At 55.5% G+C, this 26,599-nt stretch overlaps 1 protein-coding gene, 1 long non-coding RNA gene and 1 other non-coding gene across 3 annotated transcripts; 1 reads left to right on the top strand and 2 right to left on the bottom strand.

Moving 5' to 3' along the window:
* The first annotated feature begins 1,476 nt into the window (after positions 1-1,476).
* MIGA2 (mitoguardin 2) lies at positions 1,477-24,773 on the top strand. Its single transcript, XM_069582197.1, has 17 exons — positions 1,477-1,737; positions 2,096-2,243; positions 4,613-4,849; positions 5,691-5,901; positions 7,033-7,145; positions 8,052-8,169; positions 8,537-8,673; positions 14,686-14,803; positions 15,800-15,900; positions 16,663-16,778; positions 17,900-17,972; positions 18,117-18,203; positions 20,298-20,396; positions 20,618-20,752; positions 21,518-21,571; positions 22,532-22,648; positions 22,923-24,773. Exons 3-17 carry the CDS (start codon positions 4,754-4,756, stop codon positions 23,127-23,129), a joined length of 1,782 nt encoding a protein of 593 aa, XP_069438298.1. The 5' UTR covers positions 1,477-1,737; positions 2,096-2,243; positions 4,613-4,753; the 3' UTR covers positions 23,130-24,773.
* Positions 14,296-17,835, bottom strand: LOC138436540 (uncharacterized). The gene is made up of 3 exons (XR_011255461.1): positions 17,017-17,835; positions 16,180-16,461; positions 14,296-16,100 (listed from the first exon to the last, which is right to left on the bottom strand). It is a non-coding gene; the product is annotated as an uncharacterized lncRNA (long non-coding RNA).
* TRNAG-UCC (transfer RNA glycine (anticodon UCC)) lies at positions 18,483-18,555 on the bottom strand. The gene has a single exon. It is a non-coding gene; the product is annotated as a tRNA-Gly (tRNA).
* Positions 24,774-26,599: the final 1,826 nt, after the last annotated feature.

Genomic DNA, 26,599 nt, shown 5'->3' with positions numbered 1-26,599 from the left:
AAGGCTATGGTTTTTCCAGTGGTCATGTATGGATGTGAGAGTTGGACTGTGAAGAAGGCTGAGCGCCAAAGAATTGATGCTTTTGAACTATGGTGTTGGAGAAGACTCTTGAGAGTCCCTTGGACTGCAAGGAGATCCAACCAGTCCATTCTGAAGATCAGCCCTGGGATTTCTTTGGAAGGAATGGTGCTAAAGCTGAAACTCCAGTACTTTGGCCACCTGATGCGAAGAGTTGGCTTATTGGAAAAGCCTCTGATGCCGGGAGGGATTGGGGGCAGGAGGAGAAGGGGATGACAGAGGATGAGATGGCTGGATGGCATCACTGACTCGATGGACGTGAGTCTGAGTGAACTCCGGGAGTTGGTGATGGGCAGGGAGGCCTGGCGTGCTGCGATTGATGGGGTCGCAAAGAGTTGGACACGACTGATAGACTGAACTGAACTGAACTGAAGGTTTAGAGAAGTTATGATTTGCCCGAGGACACAGGGGAGTACGCAGTGGATTTGGCCCCAGATGCAGGCAGTTCAGTGGTGGAGCCTGCTCTCCTTTGCTCTGGCTACCACTTCCTTGGCTCATCAGCTGCCGCTCTCCTCTCTCTCTGCCACCGTTAGTCAGAGATGCCAGGTTTGCTCTTGCCTCTGGATCACAGTCCAAGCTGTTCCTGAACATTCCTCCCTCTTCTCTCTGCCCAGCTAATTCCTAGTCATCCTTAGGTTTCTATTTGGACGTCACTATCTTTCTGGAGTCTCTCACCTTCCCATGGGAGCACAGGAGTCTGTCCCTGGGGAAACTCAGAAATACGGAGGCAGCCTGGATTCCTGAGTTTCCACCATTGGAACAATACCACAAAAGATTATAATTATCCTAACTATATGTATCTTGTCTACCACTATCAAGTCCAGCCAAAGGGCTGTCACACAGCAGTATTCGTTGTTGAATGAAGGCAAGAATGTAACCTTACTGATAATTACATTTTAAAAACTTAGACGTGTCCGGTTCTCTGGTTATGAAAGGACAGCCACAGTTTCCTTACTATCGGCACCAAAGCCATGTTACTCAGGCAAAGCAGGAATTCCGTTCCCATTTTAGAGAGGAGTAAACTAAAGCTGAAACTCCAATACTTTGGCCACCTCATGCGAAGAGTTGATTCATTGGAAAAGACCCTGATGCTGGGAGGGATTGGGGGCAGGAGGAGAAAGGGACGACAGAGGATGAGATGGCTGGATGGCATCACCGACTCGATGGACATGAGTTTGAGTAAACTCCGGGAGTTGGTGATGGACAGGGAGGCCTGGGGGGGCTGCGATTCATGGGGTCGCAAAGACACGACTGAGCGACTGAACTGAACTGAAACTGAGTCATTCTTATATTGTTGCCTGGAAAATTCCATGGGTGGAGGAGGTTGCGGGCTACAGTCCATGGGGTCGCAAAGAACCGGACACGACTGAGCGACTAACGCCCGGAAACTAAACCCCAGAGAGCTGATGTGACAGAGTGAAGTGAAGTCGCTCAGTCGTGTCCGACTCTTTGCGACCCCATGGACGGTAACCTACCAGGCTCCGCGGTCCATGGGAGTGACAGAACTTGATTCCAACTCAGATCGGCATGATACCAAACCCAGTGCTCAGCGCAAAGCACAGCTGGGCGCTCAGAACCGAAACAACTCTCAGGGAGACGATTTCGGTCTGGTAAGGGAGGCGTGGCACCTTAGCAAACGGCTCCCAAAAAAGGAGAGTGGTAAGTGCTCAGAAGGATGCTGTTAGGAAGTTTCTGAGGCAGTTGCATTGGAAAGAGGGCGCTCGAAGGGCGGGAAGGACTTGTCTGGGTGGGGACCGTGGCGGCAGAGGAACTAAATATAAAGGGCTCAGACCGCCGCCGGTTCTTTCTTTAAAGCCCCTTCGAAACTTGATTGTTCCCCCTTATCCCTTTAAGGGCTGCCCCGCCTCCACTTAGCCACCCGGGTCAATCTAATCCCGATGGCCAATCACAGGAGAGAAAAAAAATTACTTCCGCGCCTCAACCGCACTTAGGGGGCGGAACAGAGGGAGAGGAGAGGTGGAGCTAATGTTGTCACGTGACCTGCCCAATTGCCCAGAGGCCGGGGCGGTGCAGAAGAGATCGGCGACGCTCATTGGCCAAAAGAAGGCTGGCCCAGCGTGAGACCACGCCCCCGGCGGCCCAGAGGTTGGTTGCGCGGGCGCCGGGGAAGGAGACGCTGCCCTTCCGCAGCGATGCGATCTTGGGTGAGTGGCGGCGGTCCGGGCTGAATTCGCGGGGTCGGCGGGCGGCGCGGTAGGGTTCGGGACTGAGGCTTGCAGCGGGCGGGAGCCGTGCCTACGCGGGGAACTGGTAGGGGTCGCAAGTGTCCCGGCTCAGCCAGACTAGAAGGGCCCGGGTTGGGAAAGAGCAGGTGCTCGAGCCGTGGGCGGCGCGAGAGGTGGAACAGAAGATACCCGGTCCGTGGAAAGATGCCCGGGCCTGGAACACTGCAGAGACTGGAGCAGGGGCGCAGGTCCTGGACCCGAACAAGGCAAGTACTGGGATAGAAGGAGCCGGTGCGCGGACCAGGGGCGGCGGCGGCAATGGGGCACCTGGACAACCCTAGAGAATATTCCGGGGGTCGGGGCAAGAGAGGAGGGGCCTTGACCAGGGGATGCGGAAGGAATTGTCCGGGATGGACAGATTCTAAGGAAGGGGATATTGTTGAGGTCCAGCGTAAGGAGTGCCCAGTGCTGGTCGGATCCTGCCAGGGTGGAATGAACGAAGACTGGGCTGAGGGGTCGCTCAGAGGAGCACTTGGGCCGGGGACATTGCTGGGGTCAAGCCGGAATAAAGCGTGCTCAGGCTAGAGTCATTTACGGGGTGGTTCAGGGCAGGGAAGTAGGTGCCTGAGATTGAAAGCTCCTGGGCATCCACGCTGAGAGGTTGTAAGTGCCGGCGTGGGGTTGGAATGGGAACGAGGAGGCTCCAGCCCAAGGTTACAAGGAAGGAGAGGTGACTTGCCCAGGTGGGGAAGGCATTAGGAGTATCCACGTGGTGGAGACATTGCTGTGGGCTTGTCATCATAGAGAGGAGGTGGAGGCTTCTCTCCTTCCGCCCTGGGTTGTGCCAGGGGGATGGATAGATGAAGTATGGTTGGGCTGGATCTGAATCCATCCCTAAAAGAAAAGCTGTCTTGGGACCGGTGTCCTTACCTGACACTCTTCCTCAGACGGGGCAGCAGAGGCTGCTCTTGACTTTCCTGCAGGTAAATGCTAGGCCTTGGGGTCCCCCAGAGCTGTGGTCATATCCCAGCTTTGCCATTTTACTCTGTGACCTCCGTCGGGTTATCTTCTGGGGCCACAGTTTCACCATCACTGGGCAGGCACACACACACACACTAACCCCCCCCACACACACACCCTGGAGCTAACTGGTAAGATCATTCATCCTTCCCACTCACTGGGGATAAACTGTTTCTTGTGCTGGACCAGTGACTTTGGCAGCCATCCCAAGTAGACAAGGTCTGTCTGGCTGTTGTATTCCTTCTGTTTGAAGTCCCAGGAGACCTTGAAGGCACACTCGGCCTTGGTGGTGCTGGGTCGGGGAGTTCTCTGCAGGATCTTGGGGACTGGCTTATATGTGTTCAAGCCACTTATTTGCTGGCCTTGGAATGGGGCTGTGAGTTATCTCAGAAGGCCCCAGGGGAAAGTTGCCCTTCTGGTCTGTGGTTCTTCCAGGACTTCCACTTCCTGCTCCATGTCAGATTTGGCAAAAGGGTTGTGTTGAGCGTGGAGTCTAAAGTCCAAGAGATCTTGACCCACGTCCCGACTCCGTCTGGTACCAGTGACTTTGGACTCCTGCCTTAGCCTGTCTGAGCCTCAGTTTCCTTGTTGGAAATTGGCAGAGGGGAAAAGTTGGATGGCATCACCGACTCAATGGACATGAGTTTGAGTAAACTGCAGGAATTGGTGATGGACAGGGAGGCCTGGCGTGTGCAGTCCCTGGGGTCGCAAAGAGTCGGACACGACTGAGTGACTGAACTGAACTGAACTGATGGGAAATAGAGCCCATGTGCTTCGCAGATTTATAATGATCCAATGAGATGGTGATGTAAGGAATGCAGCACAAATACCCACGTAATGCACAGTAGCTATTATTATTTGAGGAAATACCCTGCTGTTTTCATAATACAGTCCACAGGAAGTACAACATTCTTGGTTTTGTGGGAGGTGGAAAAGATGTAATGATTTTCGGTCAGGGACTTGAGCCTTAGATTGAGGCGTAAGATTTCTGCTTAGGCCACTGGCCATGGGTTTTAAAAGTTTGAGACAGTGTGGTTTAAAGCCTCAGGTTTGAGAGCGACCTCTCAATCCTCCAGGCTCTGGGTCCGCACCGGGGCCAGCGTGCCAGATACTGCCTCCTGCTCCCAGGGCTCAAGGTGGGCAGAGGGTCTGTGGGGTGCTTGGGTGTCTTCCTGCTAGCCAATGCAAAAGGCTGGGGCCTGGTTCCAGGCCTCACATTCCACATGTGGGCTTTGCTCCCACCTCATTCCCCCCGAGCACTCTTGTGTGTGTTTTCTGTTTGTCACATCTGCACGCCCTTGTGGCTGACTTGGTCATCTGTCTCTCAGCTCTGTGCAGGGACCTTCTGGTCTGTGCGTCCCTGTTTCAGGGCGTGGATGGTACCCAGGACCCAGCCAGCAACCAGTTGAAGACGTTCTCCTTGGAAGCTTTCAGCCCCGAGGGCTCTCGCCTGGGCTGCTGATCCTGCCATGGCGTTCCGGCGGACCGAGGGCATGTCCATGATACAGGCCCTGGCCATGACGGTGGCTGAGATCCCTGTGTTCCTTTACACGACGTTCGGGCAGGTAAAGATTGGGGCGGTTGTGGTCCCTCCCTTTACCCCACTGGTCCCTGAAACACTGAGCCACTCATCCCAGGGTCCTTCAGCATCCAGAAAGACTGGGCCCTTGTAATTGCTGTCCCAGGCCATCCTCTCTGAGCAGAGTAAGAAGAACTGGGTTAGGAGTCTGGGGTCCCAAGCCCATTCTCCACCCCAGGTCTCTGTGGACTTTTAACTTCAGTTTCTCTTCTATAAAAGGGGTTGATCAGGCCCTCCCTGCCAGCTTTAAAAGTCTGTGGCTGACCAGGTCTCTTGACACTCCCTAAAGCTCTGCCCTGTGGGGTGCAGCCTCACGAGGGGCTCCCTGTCCAATAGGCAGAGTGAGGGGTGGGGCAGGGGTGGTACTGATGGACCACCTGCTGAAGTGAATGTCATTGTCCTTGAGTTGAGAAGTGGGGTCGGCAGACCTGGGTTCGGTTTCTGCCTCTCTGTCACCTTAAGCCTGTGTCTTAAGCTGTGTGAGCCTCGGATACCTCACCTGGAAAATGACGGGCATTCGGACAGGTAACACAGGTGCAGTCCCGACGTGGCGCCTGCAGAGGTGCTGTCACTGCAACTGGTGGAATCCTGACCGATGGTGTTGGGGACACCATCTCCTTGGCCTTGTCATTTTGCCCTCCCCAACCCCCCTCTTTTACATCTCTGTGATCCAGGTTTCAGAGGCCAGGTCCCCCCGCTAGGGGGTGGCTGCCTCTCCAACATGCCTGGTCAGGAAATATCCCCCGGGGGCCTGAAGCTTTCGCTGGGCTCCCCAGGGCAGCTCTCCCAGGGAGATGTAAGCGGCGGCCCCCCCTCTTCTCCTACAGTCTGCCTTCTCCCAGCTGCGGTTGACACCAGGCCTGCGGAAGGTCCTCTTTGCCACGGCCCTGGGGACTGTGGCCTTGGCCCTGGCCGCCCACCAGCTGAAGAGGCGACGGCGGAAGAAGAAGCAGGTCGGGCCCGAGATGGGAGGCGAGCACCTGGGCACGGTGCCCCTCCCCATCCTCATGGCCAGGAAGGTCCCATCTGTGAAGAAAGGTAGGTGTGAGGTGGTAGGGAAGGGCGAACCTGAAGTCGAGTCTCAGCCGGGCTCCTGTTAGCTGAGATCTTGGGCCAGTGACCTGCTGTCTCCAAGCCGAGTCCCCTCATCTGTGAAGGAGGTCATTGTAAGGATTTGCTGGGTCATGTGGCCGGATGCACATATCATTGGAAGCAATGGTTCTCCTTATCTGAGGACCCTCTGGGAGTGTCGGGTGCAGAGGGGGCTGGTGGGGCGCATCTCCTCCTTGCAGCGAGGGAAGTCCCTTGCCTCAGAAGCAGGAAGGGCCCTGTGGTTCCTGAGCCATATGGTCGTTTCACCATCTCCTGCTTTTTTACTTGGCACGTAGTAAGATTCACCTTTTTTAGCAAACAGTTCTATGAGTTTTGACAAACACTTATAGTCATCCAGTCCAACCACAGTCAAGAGCTGTCTCTCTGCAAACCCCCAGGGCCCTCGGTATTTAGCCTGGTCTGTTTTATGTTTGCTGGTGTGGCTCTAAAAGCCTCTTATGGTCCGGTTAATCTTGTAACCCAGCAACCCAGCGTTTGCCACATACAGGTTGCCTTTCAAGGCAAGGAGGCCTCATAGGCTCTCTTGTCTTGGGAAAAACCTGTTTTCAGAAACAAAATCTCCTTGCAAGACAAAGACTTTTCATCGTGAATTATCCTGGCAAAAGGAAAGTTTCATCTTTTCCTCTTGCTTGCCTACCTGTCTCTGGTTTCACCTTAGTTTGCATTCCCTATTTTTCTCACCTAAAAAGCTGGTGCCTCAAATCCTTTTTGGAAGGTGAATTCCAGATGAGTCAATCAACAACACGGGGAAAACTGAGTCAGAAGAGGGGCAGTGGCTGGCCCTCTTTCTCAAGCTTAACACAGCAGATCCAGGCCCCACTCAGGGCCAGGCCCTGTGCCCAGTGCCCAGGATACGGAAGTGAGCAGGAGAGCAGGCCAGGGCCCGGCCCTCTGCTGCTAGGAGCATCCCCTGGGGGTGCTCTGCTGTCTGACACAGAAGGTCAGGACAGACTCCCAGATGTCAAGGAAGGGAAGAGGGGTGCGGATCCGTGAGTGGCCCATGCAAAGAGGCTGGGTGGGAAGCCAGCGTGACCTCTGCCCTCCTGTTCCTCACAGGCTACTCCAGCCGGAGGGTCCAGAGCCCCAGTAGCAGGAGCAACGACACCCTGAGCGGCATCTCCTCCATTGAGCCCAGCAAGCACTCAGGCTCCTCCCACAGCCTGGCCTCGGTGAGGGTACCAGGGTGCCTGTCAGCGGCCCTGGGGCTCCTGTCTCTGCCCTCAGGGGGCTTATGGGCTGGTAGGAAGATGGGAGAAGAGGTTCCCTCCATTTATTCTTTTGTTCACTCACTCACCGATCCGTGAAGGCTTTCTGAGATCACTAGTGACCAGTGTGTGCCGGTCATTGGTGAGGGGCAGGTGGACAAGTGTAGAAGAGAGGCTGTGTGACACTTCCCCATGGAAGTTCATTCATTCATTCATCAGACATTGAGCAACACTGGGTTTTTTGCCAGGGACTACCAAGCACTGAGGATACAGAGATAAATAAGACAAAGAGGAGTTTATTTTCTCTTGGGGAACAGCTTTTGGCTCATTCACTCATCTAGTTACTAATTTCATCCAGCGAGTACTGAGCCCCCACTCTGAGCAGGCCACGGCCCTGGGGACCCAGGTGCCAACAAGAGCTGGCTCTCATCACAGCCTGGCAGGCAGATGGCTGCTCGTGAGGGACAGAGGCGTGGGTGAGAGCCTGGTCCTGCTGGCCCGAGGGTAACAGGTGCTCCTTGAGTCCTCCCGGTCCCCTTCGTGGTGGAGCCCTGGAACGGGGAGCAGTCCTGCTGCTCGGGAGCAGGGCTCGGGGCGGCTTCGGAGGGGGCAGCAGGTTCCTGAGCTAGGTGTCAGCCTCTGTGTTTTCCCTGCTTTGGCCATATCTATGACATGTCCTCAGGCTCTTGAAGTTGGTGGAAGTGCTGTGCTGCGTGCTCGGCCACTGTGGTGGGGGGCTGGTTTCAGGGATGGTATGGGAGAGGGTGTGTGGTCAGGCAAGGGGGCTGGTGGGGAGGCTCAGGGGTCCTGCTCGGGGTCTGGGAAGGCCTCACTCTTTATTCTGGAGTTCTTGCCCTGCTTGGCTCCCAGATGGTGGTGGTGAACTCATCCAGCCCCACGGCTGCATGCTCGGGACCACGGGAGACCAGAGGGATAGAGGAGTCTGTGACCGCCACCGACGGCAACGCTGAGAGCCTCTACATGCAAGGTGCGGGCCGGGAGGCTGGCCTCGGCTGCCAGGGTAGGGGAGCGGGGGAGCGGCCTCCTCCCAGGAGTCTGGGTTCTCTGGGTGCTGACTGCAACCCTCACCCCACCCCAGACCTCCCAGTTCTATGGTTTCTGGACCAAGGAGCATCTCCAGGAGCAAGTCTAGTCTGCATGGAGACCCACAAGCGGGACAGCCTAAAAAAAAGGGATCAGGACCAGTCTATGTGGTCCTGCCCTTTCCCGTCCTTCAGGACTCTCCTGCTGCCTGGCTCTTCTGACCCCACTCTGGAACGGCAAGATGAGGGGCCTGGCTGCTCTCCCCATTGGGGACCTGACTCCTTTTCCCCGTCTCCCCTGCCCGCGCTCAGGCATGGAGCTGTTCGAGGAGGCCCTGCAGAAATGGGAGCAGGCGCTGAGTGTGGGGCAGAGGGCGGACAGCGGCAGCACCCCCACCCCAGGGGATGGCCTCCGGAACCCCGAGACAGCTTCAGAGGCACTGTCTGAGGTAGGTGGTCCTTCCTTGGGTCTTTTCCACCCCTCAACCTCAGAGACGCCTACTAGTGTGGCTGGCGAGGCGACTGCACTCGGGAGGCGTCTAGCAGCCCCGCCTTCTGCCAGCTGGTCACGGCCTCTTGGATGGGAGTTCTCCCCTTGACCAGAGTGTTGATGAGCCAAGTGAGAACACTCACATCATGTGCATTTGTGCACCCTGCCACTTGATAGGTACTCAGTAAACCACACCATGATTATAACCTGATCCTGACCGTATAGGAAACATACGTGTTCTTGACGGGCTGGAAGGAACTAGCTGTGTTCATAGGCGAGAGGGTCACACAGCTTTGTCTTATCTTTTCTTCATACATTCTTTGATCACAGTTTGATCAGATTTTCTATCGGGCTTCCCTGGTGGCTCAGTGGTAAAGAACCCGCCTGCCAATACAGGAGACACAGGTTTGATCCCTGGGTCGGAAAGATCCCATGGAGAAGGAAATGGCAACCCACTCCACTGTTCTTGCCTAGCGAATCCCATGGGCAGAGGAGCCTGGTGGGCTACAGTCCAGGGGGTCCTAAAAGGGTCAGACATGACTTAGCGACTAAGCAACAACGACAACAGGTCTTCTCTAAGTGACTGTCTCAATATCAGAAAAGAGAAGGAAAGTTAAAAACCTAAAATAATAAAAGTTTGTGAGGGACTTCCCTGGTGGTCCAGTGGTCAAGCCTCTGCCCTTCATTGCAGGGGGTACAGGTTTGATCCCTGATCAGGGCACTCAGATCCCACAAGCCCACGCAGTGTGGCCAAAAAAATTTTGTGTGTGTGTGAAAAGCACAACAATTACATGTCTTCAGATGAATGTTCACTGAAGAAGCATTGTTTTGTAATAGTTAAAACACATGAAAAAGTGGAAACTAAATGCCCGCCAGGAGGAATCTGAAATACTAGCCAGCCTTTATTAAAGGCTAGAAAAAAGCTCTGTGGGCTGATAGGTTGCTCTACCCACTGTATTTTATTAAGTGGGAAAAAACCAAGATACAGACTGTGCATGGTGACCCGTGCATACAGTTTTCTCTACTGAGACATAGTTGATGGGTAATATCACGTAAGTTACAGGTGTGTAAGAGTGATTCGTGACCCGTGTGTACATTTATTTTTTTTTAATATTCTCTATTTTTTAAATTGATGTGTAGTTGACTTAAAACGTTGTGCTAATTTCTGCTTGTGTGCACATTTTAAATTAAGGCATACATCCATGTCTGTGTATGCCTGCTGGTAGCTACTGCCTATGTCTGTGCACTTTTATTTCGCTTTGAACAGATGCACAGGAAGACTGTTCACAGAGATCTTTCATGAGGGCCTGCAGGGAAAGGAGAGAGAGACTTTCCTTGGACTTTTCTGTACCTTTCTCTACCGTTCTGACTTTTCTTATTTCAAGCACAAGCTTAAGGGCAGGGTTTGTACAGGTGTTAGCATGGTGGGTTGTTGCTGTTTTCGTCTTGATACTTTCCGTATTTAATTTTTTAATTTATTTATGGCATGTGGGATCCTAGTTCCCAGACCAGGGGTTGAACCTGCGGCTCCCACAGGGGAAGCTTGGAGTCCTAACCACCTACCGGACCGCCAGGAAGTCCCTGTACTTTTCTGTATTAAAGAACAAAACAAAACATGAGTGTCCGCCCTCTGCTGGAGTGAGGTCAAAGTGGAGGCCGCCCCTTTGGGGAGGGGTCCAGCTAGGATGTGGGAATAACTTCATGTGTTGAAGAAGAAGAGGGTTTAACTCAGGAAATTGGTTGCATGGCTGAGGGAGTCACCAGGAGACCCTGGGACTCAAGGGGGCTCACACCACAGAGGGGGCTGGCTAGTGGGGAGTGGGGTGCAGGGATGTGATGTGAGGCATGAAGAGGAGAGAGCTTCTCACCTACCCCCATTCCGCCCCTGAGTTTCTCCTCGCTTCCTCCACCTGTGCCTTGGTGGGACGACAGGCAGTTGGCAGGCAAGCCTGGGGAACAGAGTTTGCAGTACAGGGTGAGAACCTGTCCGGGACAGCAGGTACCAAGTTGGAGGTGTGCGTGACCTCCACCCCGGCTGGGACTTTCACTCCGAGGCCCGTCACACAGGCCTGATGGCTGTAGTTGTGGGCTGTGGATGCCTGGGGTGTGGGTGACAAGGCTTCAGAGCCTGTGGCACGACTGCAGCAGGTCCCCTCTACTCATGGGCGGGCAGTGGGTGCCTGCCAGTGAGTGAGGGCAGGAGAAGGGAGGCAGCTTTGTTTCCAAAATTGTCCTTGTTGTTAATACTGCTGCTGCTGCTGCTGCTAAGTTACTTCAGTCGTATCCGACTCTGTACGACCCGTAGACAGCAGCCCACCAGGCTCCCCTGTCCCTGGGATTCTCTAGGCAAGAACACTGGAGTGGGTTGCCATTTCCTTCTCCAGTGCATGAAAGTGAAAAGTGAAAGTGGAGTCGCTCAGCTGTGTCTCTGACTCTTAGCGACCCCATGGACTGCAGCCTACCAGGCTCCTCCATCCATGGATGTTCCAGGCAAGAGTACTGGAGTGGGTTGCCATTGCCTTCTCCATGCTAATACTACGTCTGAAATTTATAGACCTTTTCTTGTTTTTCTCATTGTGAAAGCAATGAAATGTTCCCTAATAGAGTAGTGAAAAAAACACAGAAAGAAAAAAGAGGATAAAAAGGAGCCCAGTCTCTGACCAGACAGCTCCCAGCTATGTGCTGCAGGTGGGTGCCCTCAGGCTCCCTGAGCACTGGTGCCCTCAGTGGACCAGCCCCAGATCCTGGCCCATAGCCGGTGCCTAGCAAGTCACCTCTGTCATCAGTGTTATTGACGTCTGTTATCTTCCATCCAGACATAACTACTTAGTATCCTTCCAAGCATTTCACTGCGCTACAATGTCTTTTAAATGACTATTGAAATAGAGTTCACATGCCATACAGTTCACCGAATTTGATCGTACAGTGGCTTTCATGTATGTTTCCCCCATTATCTGAAAATAGAGCCTTCCTAGGAAAGCTTTCTTAAGCCAAAATGATGTCAAGCAAAGAAGTGATGAGTCCCCTTTAGACACATCTTCCTAAGAGATGTGCAGAATTGATTGAGATAAAGCACAGGTGCTGACAGGAACTTCCCTGGTGGTCCAGTGGCTAAGACTCTGCTCTCCCAGTGCAGGGGGCCTGGGTTGGATCCTTGGTCAGGGAACTAGATCCCGTATGCTGCAGCTGAGTTAACATGCTGCGACTGAAAGATCCCATGTGCCACAGCTAAGACCCAGTGTAGCCCAGTATTTATATGTATCGGGCTTCCCTGGTGGCTCAGCTGGGAGACTCCGCCTGCATTGCAGGAGACCTGGGTTCAATCCCCGGGTTGGGAAGGTCCTCTGGGAGGGAAAGGCTACCCACTCCAGTATTCTGGCCTGGAGAATTCTATGGACTGTGTAGTCCATGGGGTCGCAAAGAGTTGGACATGACCAAGTGACTTTTACTTTTACTTTATAGATATAGGACTTCCCCGGTGGCTCAGACGGTAAAGCGTCTGTCTACAATGCAGGAGACCCGGGTTCGATCCCTGGGTCGGGAAGATCCCCTGGCGAAGGAAATGGCAATCCACTCCAGTACTATTGCCTGGGAAATCCCATGGACAGAGGAGCCTGGTGGGCTACAGTCCATGGGGTTGCAAAGAGTTGGATACGACTGAGCGACTTCACTTTCATATGTTATTAAAAAGCGTCTTTACAGACACAGTTCAAAGTTACAGTGACTAGGTGCTGAGATGCTGAGTGTAGTTCTAAGGGAAGGAGCTTGGCGGCATGTGCTGAGTAAACGCTTGGGTATATACTTTGGACTGGAATTGTTGGGTCACAGTGTAACTCTGTGTTTAGCATCTTAAGGAACTGCCAGTTTTCCAAAGCAGCTGTGTGTGACTGCGCTCAGTCGTGTCCAACTCTTTTCAACCCCATGGATTATAACCCGCCAGGCTCCTCTGTCCTTGGGATTTCCCAGGCCAAAAAGCTGGAGTGGGTTGCCATTTCCTTCTCCAGGGGATCTTCCCGACCCTGGGATGGAACCTGCATCTTTTGCGTCTCCTGCCTTGGCAGGCGGCTTCTTCACCACCGTGCCGCCTGGGATTCCCAGTGCAGCTGTGTCGTGTTTCATTCCCAGCAGCAGTGCACGAGAGTTCCAGTGTCTCCACACCCTCACCAACACTTGTTGTTATCTGACTCTGACCTGGGTTTGATTTGTTTCCCTGATGCTAACGATGTTGAGCTGCTTTTCCTGTGCTTATGGCCTTACGCATACCTTATCTGGAGTAATGTCTGTTCAGATGCTACGCCTTATTTTGACTTGGGTTGCTTGTCCTTGTATTATTGCATTCTAAGTGTCCTTTTACACTTTCTGGATACAAGTCCCTTGTCAGATGTATGATTTGTCGATATTTTCTCTCGTTCTTTGGGTGGTTGTTTTTCACTCTCTTTTTTTTTTTTTTTAAACTTGGCGGCGCCTCATTGTTTGCGGGATCTTAGTTCCCTCACGGGGTGGGGGGTTGAACCCCGGCCCTGGCAGTGGAAAGCACCAACTCCTAACCACCAGACCCCCAGGAAACTTCTTGTGTTTTCACTTTCTTGCTGGTGTCCTCTGAAGCACAGAGGTTTTGAATGTGGATGTAGTCCAGTGTATCTGTGGTGGTCTTTGGTTGTCTGCGTCATATGTGAGAAACCATTCTCTAACCCACGGCAACTTCCCAGAGAGAGCTCTATGCCAAAGCTACGAGGCACCGCTGGCCACGCTGAGCAGAGATACTGAGCAAGACGGCCAGAGAGTCTGGGTCTGGGGCCCCACGGGCTCTGCCAGGCTCCAGCGGGTGAGCCCGGCCCTGGAACCTCTTTGAGTTTTCCCGGTGAAATGGGGTCATGGTAACCCCTGGCTGAAGGAGGCCCTGAGGCTGACCAGCAAGGTGCCGGTCCACGCCTATCGCTCCGGGAAAGGCAGCAGTTTCCATGTTACTGGCCCCCTCTGAGTACTTCCGGCTCTTTGTCCCCAGTGGCCTGAGGCCCTAGTTGGCCCCGTCGCCTCCCCAGGGTCTGGTTACATGCACTTGCAGATCTGGCAGCCTCTGTGGAAAACAGACTCAGGCCTGCCTGTGTCTAGCCTCTCGGCCCAGAAGCTCCTGGGGTCAAGCAAGCATTTCCTCCCACAACCCGGCCTGGAGGCCAGGGGCAGCAAGGAGCCACAGGCTGCGGTGCCACGGGTGTGAAGCCCCCAGGTGCAGACAGGTCACAGCAGCAGTGGGGCGGAAGCCAGCTTTTTCGGGGCTCCTGGCTGCTCTCTGGTTATAACAGCCAGCGCTGACTGGCCTTCGCCATGGGCCCATCTTTCGGGGAACACTTATATGCCTTATGCATGTTTTCCCTGACATCCAAAGAAGTAGGTTCTCTTACTTTAGTTGGCAGGTAGGGAAACCGAGGCTCAAGAGGGGGAGTTGTTTACTCAAGGTCACACAGCTTGACGGTGTTGAGGTCTGGACCAGGTCTGATCGGGTCTAGAGCGGTGCTATTCAATCGGAAGCCATGTATCTCATTTAAAATTTCCCAGAGACCACGTTAAAAAGCAAAAGGAATGAACCAAATGATGTTTAATAATACATTTTCTATAATCTAGTATACCCCAAATATTATCATCTCAACCCATAATCAAGGTGAAAAATCACAGAGGTATTTAACATTCTTGTATTCTTTGGGGATTTTTGGGGGGTGGGATATGAAGTGTCTGAAATCAGTGTACATTTTCATTGATCACCCATGTCAGCAGGACTGGCCATGTCTGGCCAGTGGCTCTTGCATAGGGCTGCTAAGTTCAGACCTGCACTCGCTGCTGGGCCTCAGAAATGCCCCCCTCCCCACCTCCGCTGCTTTCCCTAGGGGCTGGGGCCCTGTCACAGTGCAGGAAGGGGCCGTTGGTGTGGGGGAGCTTCGAGGGCCCGGGTTGACCTTTCTTGTTTTACCCGCAGCCAGAGTCCCAGCGGAAGGAGTTTGCGGAGAAGCTGGAATCGCTGCTGCACCGGGCCTACCACCTGCAAGAGGAGTTTGGGTCCACCTTCCCGGCCGACAGCATGCTGCTGGACCTGGGTGAGCAGGGCTTGGGTGCAGGATCCCTGGGGCCCAGGACCTCCACCCATCAGGGGCCCACTGCAGGGATGGGGAGACCGGGGCCACACAGGCGGGACGGGAGCTGGGACGAGGCCCCGGGAATCCCTGGCCGGTGTGCTTTGCCCCTGTCCCCTTGGGAACAGGCCTTGGCACTGCTGTGTCCACATCTCCCCCCGGCCTCCCCCGCGGCCGTCCCGGGCCTTTGGTTTGAGCCCTCTCCTGGGCTGCTGGGTGGGCAGAGGGGTGGCTCCCATGGAGATGAGCCCACAGCAGGTCACATGGCGGAGAGCACACGTGCCTGCGCCATTGAGGTCAGGAGGTGTGACATCGCCGAGGGAGTGAAGTTACTCAGCCGGGCAGCCATAGCGTTCTAGTGCCTGCTGTGTGCCAGGCCCTGTGCGGTGACTGTGCCCCGCCGTGGCCCTGCCCTGGGTGCCATCAGCCTCCAGAGGGCTTACAGGACTCCTGAGTGTCGGGGTCTCCGGCTCTACCAGGGGCGACACGGGCCCAACAAGGGCTGGCCAGGGTGACACATTCTCCATTGCCCGTCCCCGTCAGAGCAGCAGTCTTGCTTCCCCTGGGCCCCTCTCATGGCAGAAAGGCTGGTGGGGCCCCAAGGCTGTTCAACAGATCGTTCCTAAGCCCCCTTGAGGGTCCAGACCCCTTTGCCCTCGAGCAGGTGGGAACGGCAGTGCAGAGTGAGCGGCCCTTTGGTACTGGAGGCTAAGTGTCAGCTTGGCAGGGGGAGGTGACTTGTTCAGGGCCATATAGCACAGCCTGCGCTCAGAGCCCAGGGCCCACAGGCCTCAGGGTCCAGCAGTGTGGCTGCGGCAGGTCCCCTGGCGTATACTGAGAAAACTGGAAGCTCAGCATCATCTTCCTGGGAGCGGGTGTTGGGAGACTTGGTGTCCATGTACCTCCCAGCCCGGGGAGCTCAGGATCTCGGCTCAGCCCCCCTCTTCCTGCCCTGCCCAGAGCGGACCCTCATGCTGCCCCTGACAGAGGGCTCGCTGCGTCTGCGGGCGGACGATGAGGACAGCCTGACTTCGGAAGATTCCTTCTTCTCCGCCACCGAGGTGATGTGGGTTGGGGGATGGCTTCGGGGAGGGGGTGAAGGCCAGGGGGCCCCCTGTCGGCTCTGCTGGGGGCCAGCGATGGGTCGTGGGAAAGTGAAGGCATTTCCTCTGGCGGGAGCAGAATCTGGCAGCACCAAGTGTTCCTCCCCAGGGACTCTTCAGCTGGGACAGGGAAGCCTGGGACAGCAGGAGCTGTAGTTCTGTGAGTGAGGGCAAGGGTCAACGACCCCGGCGGCTGCAGCCCCCCCAGCCTCTCCCTTCTCCAGGCCTCGTGCTTACGGCTGGGCGTTAGTTTCCTGCCATTGCCGCGTGTGCCAGGCGGCTGTCCTTGCCTGGGGTGGGAGGACACTGGCCTGTGTCCAAGAGACGGTCCCTCTGGGAAAGGTCCCCATGGGAAAGGAGGAGAAGGGGACGACAGAGGATGAGATGGGTGGATGGCATCACTGACTCGATGGACGTGAGTCTGAGGAACTCTGGGAGTTGGAGATGGACAGGGAGGCCTGGTGTGCTGCGATTCATGGGGTCGCAGAGAGTCGGACATGACTGCGCGGCTGCACTGAGCTGGTGGGAAAGGCACCTGGTGGTGGGGACGCTGAGCAGGAGGGGACTCCAATCCGGCCTCTGCCCTTGGCCAGGGTTCCCGCTGACATCCCCTCAGAGAGCTTGGACCCTAGGGCGTCCCGTGCCGGAAGTTCCCTGGGCAGGCACCCTCCCCCACACTCATGCCACTGACACAGGCTTCCACGTGCATCCTCCCCCCAGCTTTTTGAGTCCCTGCAGGTCGGAGATTACCCGATCCCACTCTCCAGGCCCGCCGCCGCTTACGAGGAGGCCCTGCAGCTGGTGAAGGAGGGCAAAGTGCCCTGCCGGACCCTCAGGTGAGCACAGGAGGAAGGAGGCAGGTGGGGGACAGGGGGTGCTGTTCTCCTAGAGGAGGCTGGGGAATCCAGCAGTGAGTGCTTGGTGAGGGCCCAGCTGAGCCAGGCTGAGGGCTGGCCAGGGCTCCTGCCCCAGTCTTGGAAGGCCCTCGGATGGCCCTGGTATAAGACAGGCGGGTGTGGAGTTAGTGATCACAATAACTAATTAATACAAGTAACTAAAATAAGTCATACATACCTGTTCCAAGTTCTCTGATGTGTCATCACGGAAGCATGGTGGGCACTGCCCCGTGTGTCCCTGTGTTCTCCGTGGCTCACGGGAACTTTTGTTGCGGAGCACGGGCTTCAGTAGTTGTGGCACGCAGGCTTAGTTGTCCTGCAGCACGTGGGATCTTAGCTCCCCAACCAGGGATCGAACCTGCATCTCCTGCACTAGAAGGCAGATTCTTAACCACTGGACCACCAGGGAAGTGCCGTCTAAGCCCTGTGTTCTGACAGACTCCCTTAAGGAGCGGTCCAGAAGCCAGGCTTGGGGGACAGACAGACCTGGGCTCTTTCCAGGCTTGCCACTTCTTAGCATGTGGCCTGGACAAGTCTCCTGACTCCTCTTAGCCTCAGTCTCCTCTGTGGTATATCTGAAGGCTCTTATCCATCTTAAGCTCATTGTTCTGTATGATGGTCATGATTCCTAGATTTATATGTCTGTGTTGAGAGTTCACTGAAAATGGCCAGAAGACCCGAGTTGAAGGCCTGAGGATTTGGATAAAGGGCTCAGACCAAGATGCCTCTGGCTGCCCCAGAAAGCCCTGCCCTGGCCTTGGGGGAAATTGGGCCATTTTGGTCCTTTGCTAGTTGGAGCCTAAAGGAGGCCGAGGTCAGCCCGACCCCCAGTGACCACACCGTCCAGTGGCGCCGAGTGCCGTTGAGGCAGCCCATCCTCAGAGAGCATCCTACCAGCTTCTTCCTCTGGTTCTGGGGAAACTGAGGCCCGGAGGGTACCTGCCCCCTGCCTGAGGTTACACTGCCAGGCCAAGGCAAGGCCACCCGGGGCTCCACCCTGACCCCACGAGGGTGTCGCTGGCAGGGTCCCAGGTGGTGCGACTCTCTGTGCTTCCCCTCAGGACGGAACTGCTGGGCTGCTACAGCGACCAGGACTTTCTAGCCAAGCTGCATTGTGTGCGGCAGGCCTTCGAGGTGGGTGTGGTCCGCGGGAAGCTGGCGCTGGGGTCAGGCTCCTCTGAGCAGGTGGACCATCTGCCCAGCCCATGGTACTGCCCTCTCTGTGGCTTTGGGGGACCGCCAGCCGGGCAGCTCACCCCCTTCCTCCTCACTCCTTAGGGCCTCCTGGAAGACAAGAGTCACCAGCTTTTCTTCGGGGAGGTTGGCCGGCAGATGGTGGCAGGCCTGATGACCAAGGCTGAGAAGGTAGTGGGGGGACAGGGCTCTCTTTTCAGCTTTTATTCCCCCCGCCCCTTATTTTATTTTATCTTTCTAACTTTTATTTAGTCCTGTTCAAAGAAAAAAAAAAAAACTCAATCTAAAGTCAAGCTGATAAGCTCTGACTTCATTCTGCAAGCCGTGGGAGAGCGGGGAAAGTTTCTTTTTTCCCCATGCTAATTTTGAAAAATATGGGTATTGCTTTTTTTAAAAAAATGTATTTATTTGACGGCACTGAGTCTTAGTAGTGGCACGTGGGATCCTTAGTTCCCTGACCAGGAATCGAACCTGCACCCCCTGCATTGGAAGCACAGAGTCTTAGCCACTGGACCACCAGGGAAGTCCCACTTGGCTTAATTTTGATTAAGAAATGCTGCCGAGCTCCTAAGCGCCAGGGCCTGTGCCCAGCTCTGAACTGAGAAGTAACTGACAGCGCTGCCATGTTTTTCCAGGCAGCAAAGATGGGCTGGCCTCCATTTGGGAAGACACTGGCTGCTGCGCACACCCAGTGGGAAATTGTGGAATCAGCCTGCCTCCTTACTGTGGCCTGTGGCCACACGTGAAGTCTTTCCAAGCTTCAGTCCCCTTGTGTGTAAATGGGTGTGTCCTGGGGACGTCACTGGCTGGGGTCAGTGACCATAGAAAGTGTCAGCGAGGGCCAGCCCTCATCTTCATCTTCGTAGTCAACTTTTACATGCGAGGAAACTGAGGATTGGGAAAGTGAAGCCACAGCCTGTACACATTCTAGCAGATCTTTAAAACTTAATGGAAATTGGGCTCCTCCGGGGGTCTGGTGGTTAAGAATCTGCCTGCCTGTGCTGGGGACACAGGTTCGATACCTGGTCTGGGAAGATCCCCTCATGCCGTGGAGCAGCTAGGCCCATGAGCCATATCCGTACTGAGCCAGCACTCGAGAACTTGTGAGCCACAGCTCCTGAAGCCCACATGCCTAGAGCCCCCCACTTGCTACAACCAGAGAAAGCCTGTGTGCAGCAACACAGACCCAGCACAGCCAAAAATAAATACATCTTAGAAAAAAAGACTTCACAAACGTAGTTTAAAAAAAAGATGATAAAAATGGGAGTTCCCTGGTTGCCTAGTGGTTAGAATTCCGGCCTTTCTTTCACTGATGTGGCCTGGGTTCAGTCCCCAGTCAGAGAATTAAGATCCCACAAATCTTGAGGCATGGCAAAAAAAAAAAGTGTAGAAACGATTCACACTTATTGAAGACAAAACTAAGATGATGCAAAAAGAAGGGAAAAAATTGTCCCCAGCCCCACCCTGTTCAGATTTTGGTGAAAGTCCCTCCAGTGACCCCTCTGCCTGCGGTTCTTATAAGTGCCATCACCCTGCCTGTGCTGGGCTGTGTCACTTCTGTCCTGCCAGGCTCTTGGGCACATCCCTGATCTGAAGCCTCAGTATTCATATCTGTAAAGTGAGCACAATGTTGGCCAGTCCCTCACAGGGTTGTGTGAATTAAATTAGTTTATCCATATTAGGTCAGCCCTGGCATGTGCTCACTTTCTAGGTCCGTAAATGACATCCGTGTCTGCAAACTGGGTCGTCAGCCCCCACTAGGCCTCCCAGTCCCAGAGAGTGAAGACTTCCTCCTGGGTGCTGACCGTCTGTGTGCCTGGCAGCAGCCGGAGTCCTATACACTTTTTACTGCCTGGTGGTGTCACATAAACAAGCTCACTGACTCCCTGAGAAAAGCTGCAGCTTCTCCTGTTTCATAGGGAGGCCGATGGTCATGAAAACTGACCCCTTTGGCAGCGGGCCCGACCTCACACCCTCACGCATCCTCTCTAAAGTGAGCTCCTTCCATAGCCGGTGCGCATCTTCTGAAAGATAGTCAGTTCCCGTTAATGAGCTGGTCTGAGACACTGCTGGGCAGCCTGGCGTTGCCTCTCCCGGACACACCCTGGGCCCTGCAGAGCCTCACTCTCTCCGTGACCACTGTTCAGGCATTGGCCTTGGCCTGGCCTTGGAGTGTCCCCCATCCACAGGCCAACCCGCCCCTGTGGATCAAGTCCAACAGGGTCTTGGGGCCACGGCCAGAACAGGCTCTGCTTCTCCCCGTAGAGCCCCAAAGGCTTCCTGGAGAGCTACGAGGAGATGCTGAACTACGCCCTACGGCCGGAGACCTGGGCCACCACGCGGCTGGAGCTGGAGGGCCGAGGGGTAAGTCGCTTTCGTGCTGAGCCTTGGTGTCCTGGGGCCCCCCCAACCTGAGCTCCTTGAGCTGGGTGGAGGTGCCCCCTGGAGCTCAGCCTTGATTCCGAGGCTCTGAGATGGCTCCACTGCTGCCGGAAGCCCCTGTTCCCGCCCTGCCCCAGGCCCAGGCTTCCAGGAGGGTGGCCCCTGCACACCCCACCCGCTCAGAGCAGGGCCTGGCCCCGCAGGTGGTATGCATGAGCTTCTTCGATATCGTGCTGGATTTTATCCTCATGGATGCCTTCGAGGACCTGGAGAACCCCCCGTCCTCGGTGCTTGCCGTCCTGAGGAACCGCTGGCTGTCAGACAGCTTCAAGGAGACGGTAGGTGGCCGCCCCCCACCCCCAGGCACGCGCACACATGATCCCACGTGTGTTGCCTGGACCCCACGCCCCTCCATCCCTGGCGTTGGGCCCCTGAGCTGGCCCCCTACTCATCACGGAGCAATCACCCCCGCCCAGGGGCAGGCTGCTGGCCGCTGGGCACCCCAGCGCCTGCCCTGGAGAACTTTCCAGGGGAGCCCCCCTTACTCTTGTCTCACCCTCGTAGAGCGGCCGGGCGTGCATTTTCCTCCTGCCTTGTAGTTTCATTTGGGCAATGCTTCTCATTCTCGGCTGCCATTAATTCTGTTCCATTCAATGCATTCAGTCAAGTTAAAATATGCAAAAAATAAAGGAGGAACAGCAGGAAAGCCTTGAGCACAGGGCCCCTGGTGGGCAAGCCGTGCCGGGTGGCATGGGGTGATCCGGAGAGGGGAGGGGCTGGGCATTGATAGGCAGCAACTGTGGATCACCACAATGACTGAGCGAGGCAGGGGTACTTGGTCAGGGCCATCTTACAGAGGAATCTGAGGCCCAGAAGAAGATTGCAGGCTTCTCACCCTGTAAGGGTTGGAGTCAAGATTCAGCTGTAGGTGCGCCTGACTCCTGATTGAGGGCAGACCTCAGACAGCTGTCCCCATCTCCCTGCTTAGGGTGGGTGAGCTAGGGCAAAGGCTTGGTCCCAACTGGGGGTGAGTAGCAGCTGCAGGCCTGGCCTGTTAGTCTGACCCCACCTCCCTGGGGGGGGGGGTGCCCTCTTTAATTTAGGCCCTGGCCACTGCCTGCTGGTCGGTCCTGAAAGCCAAGAGGAGGCTGCTGATGGTGAGTGAGCTTATGGTGAGGGGCCTCTTGAGAGCAGCCACGCGGGGGCTGGTGGGCCTTGGGTGTGGATCCTGGCTCAGCTGACCCTCCCTTTGGTGTGTGCTAGACCCCGGTCAGGGGGTGGGACAGGGTAGGGTGGGCTGCAGCTTTTGGCCTTTGTCACAGCACTGGTCACCCGTCCTGCCGTGACCTCCCCCTTGACTGGGAGGGCCTCAAAGGCCCACAGAGATCTGCTTCATCTTCCCACCCAGGGCCCAGCACAGAGCAGGCGGTCGGGAGGTGATGATGGGGAATCAGAAGCGAGGAGAGGGCCTCTTCAGAGGGAGGCAGGACCCGCGCAGAGCAGCAGAGGTGCTGCTGGCGTTGGGATTGGGGCAGGGCGCCCTGGAGCAGGCTGAGCCCCCCTCCCACTCCGAGGGCCGCGTTATCTGCGCTCCCAGGCAGCGACCAGCTGCCTATCTGGGCTGCCATCCATTGTTGCCCCCCTGCCAGCCCGGCTCTGCCACCCAGCTGATACCAGCTGCCACCGCCACATGCCCTGGGCACTTCCTGTGCTGAGCCTACCCCAGGCCCCTCCTCCGGCAGCCCTCCCCACCACCCTGAGGTGGCTTCTATGCTGTGGAGGTGAAAACCAGGGCCCTGAAAACCCGAGTCACGGGGGCACTTCCCTGGCAGTCCAGTGATTAGAACTCGATGCTTTCACTGGTGGGTCTGGGTTCCATCCTTGGTCAGGGAACTAAGATCCTGCAAGCCGTGTAGTGCCACTAAATTAAAAACAGAATTTTTTTAAATTACAAAAGAAAGCCCCAGTCACTCACCCAACATCACCCAGCAAGAACATGAATAAGCCAGACATACCTCCGAAGCCCCAGCTCTTAATATGACCCCAGGGCCTGGCTGCCTCTCCCTGCCTGGGTCCCAGCCTTCAGCCTTGCTGTCCCCGGCCTGCCCCCCGAACAGGTGCCTGATGGCTTCATCTCCCATTTCTACTCCGTATCGGAGCACGTTAGCCCTGTCCTAGCCTTCGGCTTCCTTGGACCCAAGCCTCAGCTCTCTGAAGTCTGTGCTTTCTTTAAGGTAAACAGGGAGCTTGGCTTCTGCAGCTGCCTGCCTGGCCCTGCATCTGTAGAAGGGTCTGGGCGGGGTGCCTGCCCCTTCCACTGGGGACCTGGCCCCGGGTGGGTTCCACAGGAAGCCCCAGGAGGGCAGGAACGGGGGACAGAAGGGGCTGAGTTGGGGTCCCCCTGGGGTGGGGGGTCAGGGGAGTGGCTTTGGGTAGCCTGGAGAACCTCAGCTTGTTGGGGGTGGGCAGGGGCCCTGGCCCAGCCTGATGGCCAGCCACATCCCCCAGCACCAGATCGTGCAGTACCTGACCGACATGTTCGACCTGGACAACGTGCGCTACACGTCCGTGCCAGCACTGGCCGAGGACATCCTTCAGCTGTCCCGGCGCCGCAGCGAGATCCTGCTCGGCTACCTGGGGGCGCCGGCGGCCGGCAGCATCGGCCTCAACGGTGTGCTGCCCTGGGAGAACGGGCTCCCAGAGGCGCTGCAGTAGTGGCTGCTGTGGGCCCGGGACGGTGGCTGCCTGGGCTGCCTTCACGTGGGGGACGCCAGCGAGAGGCCTTAGGGTTGGCATGGGAGGCCCGGGTGTCTGGCCATCAGCATGGCATAGCCCAGGCCGTGGTGGCCAAGGGCACTTACTTGCCCCGACCTTGCCTCCATCATCTGGGAATCCCCAGGGCCCGGGGGTGGAGGGCAGACTTCCTTGGAGATGGAGGGGGCCCCGAGGGGTCCACCTGACCCACCCTTGGTTGTGCCTGGGGAAGCAGAGGCTGGACTAGTGGCCAGTGGGGCCAGAGAGGAAGAATCAGGCTGAGATGGGATGCCCGGGGTGTGGGTCCCCAACACCTCCTGCCTCCCGGGGGGCTGCTGAATAGGGCTCGGAGGGTGGAGACGGAAGAGAGGGTGGCGGGGCTCTGTGGTGAAGGGGCCCGGGCTGGCCAGTGTCAGGTCCAGGCATGGGCCTGGCCAGTGCTCACAGCCTGCCACCACCCGAAAGAACAGCTCCAGGGGTGAAGGCTGCGGCTGGGGGCACCTCGGTGGGCAGTGGGCCTGGGCCATCCCAAGGTGGGCCCGCTTGGGCTCACGTCTGGACGGGGATCGGGCCCTTGAGAAACCCAAGCACTCAAGCAGGATGCTGTCCTCTGCCCTTCCCTGGCCCTCCAGAAGACTCGTTTCTCCTTCCACCTCTGCCACCACCAAAGACAGAGGAGGTGGGACTGGTCGCCCCCGCTCCATCCCCTCTGTGAGCCCGGGAGTCTCTGGCTGGTGCTAAGCGCTGGGCTGGAGGCCCTGACTGGGGTCATTTCGGTCTCCAAGAGTGAGGGGCTGAGGAGCCATGGGGCAGAGGATGGTCAGAGGATGCAGGCGGCTGGACCAGCATCAGGACAGGAAACTCACCTGGCCCTCAGTCTTCAACTTGACGCACAAACCGAGTAGCAGTGTAGAGCCTACCGCCAAAGGCTGCGGGCATCGGTCCCCACGTCGCCAGATTTCTGTCCACCCTGCAGACCCGCTTCCCTTGTGGTGTTTCCACCTGAGGAAACAGGTGTTTTATTTATTGCCTTAACACTTTATTTTGAGGTCCGCCCCTTTCCAGGTGGGGGTAGGAGGATGCCTCCAAGAGACACAGACTCCTGTTTTTCCACATCCTGGAGTTGGGACTGGCTCCTCAGTCCCGGGGGTGCCCTCCCTTGAATGGCAAAGGGGTCCCCGGGGTTGGGTGGGAGGCAGGGTGGGAAAGGACCCATCTTCTCTGAGCCCACTCCCGCCCCCCCCCCCCCCCCCCCCGCCCCAGACTGCAGGGACCACTGTGCACTAACTACGCTTCTGGCTCCAAACCCATGTGTCTGAGGTCTTAACTGCCTCCCCCTGGGTGGGAAGGTCGGGGAGGTCCCTCCATGCTAACGTTCTGTTCATTTGCACTTGCCCCGCCCGCGCTGTGAATGTGACCTTGGGCCTAGGCCCTGGCTGCTCGGACCTGCTCCCAGTCACCCAGCAGTGGCATTTTCATGTTGTCTGTGTTTCCACGTCCACGCGCTGCCTCTGGCACTTGATTTGTTGCAGCTTCCCACTTTTGTACGGTAGGGCCTGTGCACAAGACCCGAGTCAAATAAATGATTTAAATGGTTTCCTTCCAGTGTTGCCGCGCACCTGTGGCCATTGCTTCCCGGGGGGCCTGCTCTTTGGGGTGCGGGTCTGGGGAGGCTCCAGGAGGGCAGAGGAGGCCTGGCACGGCCATTTGGCCCTCGGCAGGGAGGGGCCAGTGCGATGCCACGGCTGTGGGTGGGCAGCCTGGGTGTGAGTCCCGCTCTGGCAGCATCTAAATAAGATCACTGGGCGCCGAGCCTGGGAAGCCCCGTCTCTAAGGTACAGGCGTTGGACTCGGCAGGGAGTGCAGACCCAGCCCCTCGGTCACTGTAAATCTAAAGTTCTCATGGGTAGCCGGACAATCGCATGGCTCATTTCAAAAGTACAGTAGTCCCCTCTTTTGGGCGGAGGACACATTCTAAGAGCTGCCGTGGATGTCTGAAACCACGGGTAGTACTGAATCTTCCTGTATACGTACCTATATTATGTTATGTCGTTAACTCAGTCACTCAGTCATGTCCAACTCTTCGCGACCCCATGGACTGTAGCCCACCACACTCTTCTATGGAGTTTTTCCAGGCAAGAATACGTGGGTGGGTTGCCATGCCCTCCTCCAGGGGAATCTTCCCGACCCGGGGATCGAACTCACGTCTCTTGCGTCTCCTGCATTGGGAGGCAGATTCTTTACCACTGCACCACCTAGGAAGCCCATATACGCCTGTGGTGAAGTTTATGTAAATTAGGCACAGTAAGAGATGAACAACAGTAATAAAATGGAACAGTTAAAACAGCACACTAATAAAAATGTGCATGTGGTCTGTCTCTCAAAATACACAGACTGCATGCAGCCTCTTGCATCTCAACTAATCACCTACCACATACTCGTCAGTTTTGCAGCTTGAGACGCAAGAGAAAACACGGATTTTTTCCTTTTTTCATAATTTCATGGATAAAAGATTTGTCCTCATAGGTCTCAGCAACCTCAGTAAATGGATACTTTTCCTTTCCTTATTAAGTTGAGCACTTTCACCTTTTCACTTAAAGGAAGCACTTGTCAGCTTCTCTTGGGCATATTCAGATTGCCAGCATCACTACTTTAGTGCTTATGTGTAAGTCGCTCAGTCGTGTCCAACCCTTTGCAACCCACAGACTGTAGCCCGGGAGGCTCCTCTGTGCATGGGCTTTTCCAGGCAAGAACACTAGAGTGGGTGGCCACTTCCCCCTCCAACTTTTGTGCTTGGGGACCATTATTTAGTAAAACAGGGTGACTCAAACACAAGCACTGTGATGCTGTGACAGTCATTCTGATAATGCAGAGGGCTGTTAAGTGACTAAAAAGCAGGTAGGGTAGACAGCATAGGTGCGCCGGATGGAAGGATGATTCGCATCCAGGTGGCAACGGAGCAGGATGGCTCAAGATAGCATGAGATTTTATCACACTGCACAGAACGGTGTGCATTTTAAAACATGAATTATTTATTTCTGGAATTTTCCATGTAATATTTTCAGACTGTGGTTGACTGAGGGTAAGTGCAATCTTGGAAAGCAAAACTGGATAAGCTGGGACCACTGTACTTGAAAGTTTTTCTGTATTTTCTGAAATTTTTAAATTACAGAAATTAAAAAACATAAAAGCACACCCATAAAATCCACAGTTCGAGTCAGTAATTAACATATTGCCATAGTTGTTTCATGCACATAGTCCTTTTAGAAAATATTTTGGAGTAAGTTTTAGGCTTGTGCTTCCTCCCTAAACTACTTGAAAAGATTTATCTTAAAATAAGGTAGTTCTCTGTCATAATCACAATACAAACATCACACCTTAAAAATGAGCACTAGCTCTCTAATACCTGTTGGGATTCTGAAAAGCTTTTC

The sequence above is a fragment of the Ovis canadensis genome, chromosome 3, assembly GCF_042477335.2.
Source record: "Ovis canadensis isolate MfBH-ARS-UI-01 breed Bighorn chromosome 3, ARS-UI_OviCan_v2, whole genome shotgun sequence".
Taxonomy (NCBI): domain Eukaryota; kingdom Metazoa; phylum Chordata; class Mammalia; order Artiodactyla; family Bovidae; genus Ovis; species Ovis canadensis.
The sequence above is the reverse complement of the archived record's forward strand: the minus strand, read 5'-3'. Positions and strand labels throughout refer to the sequence as shown.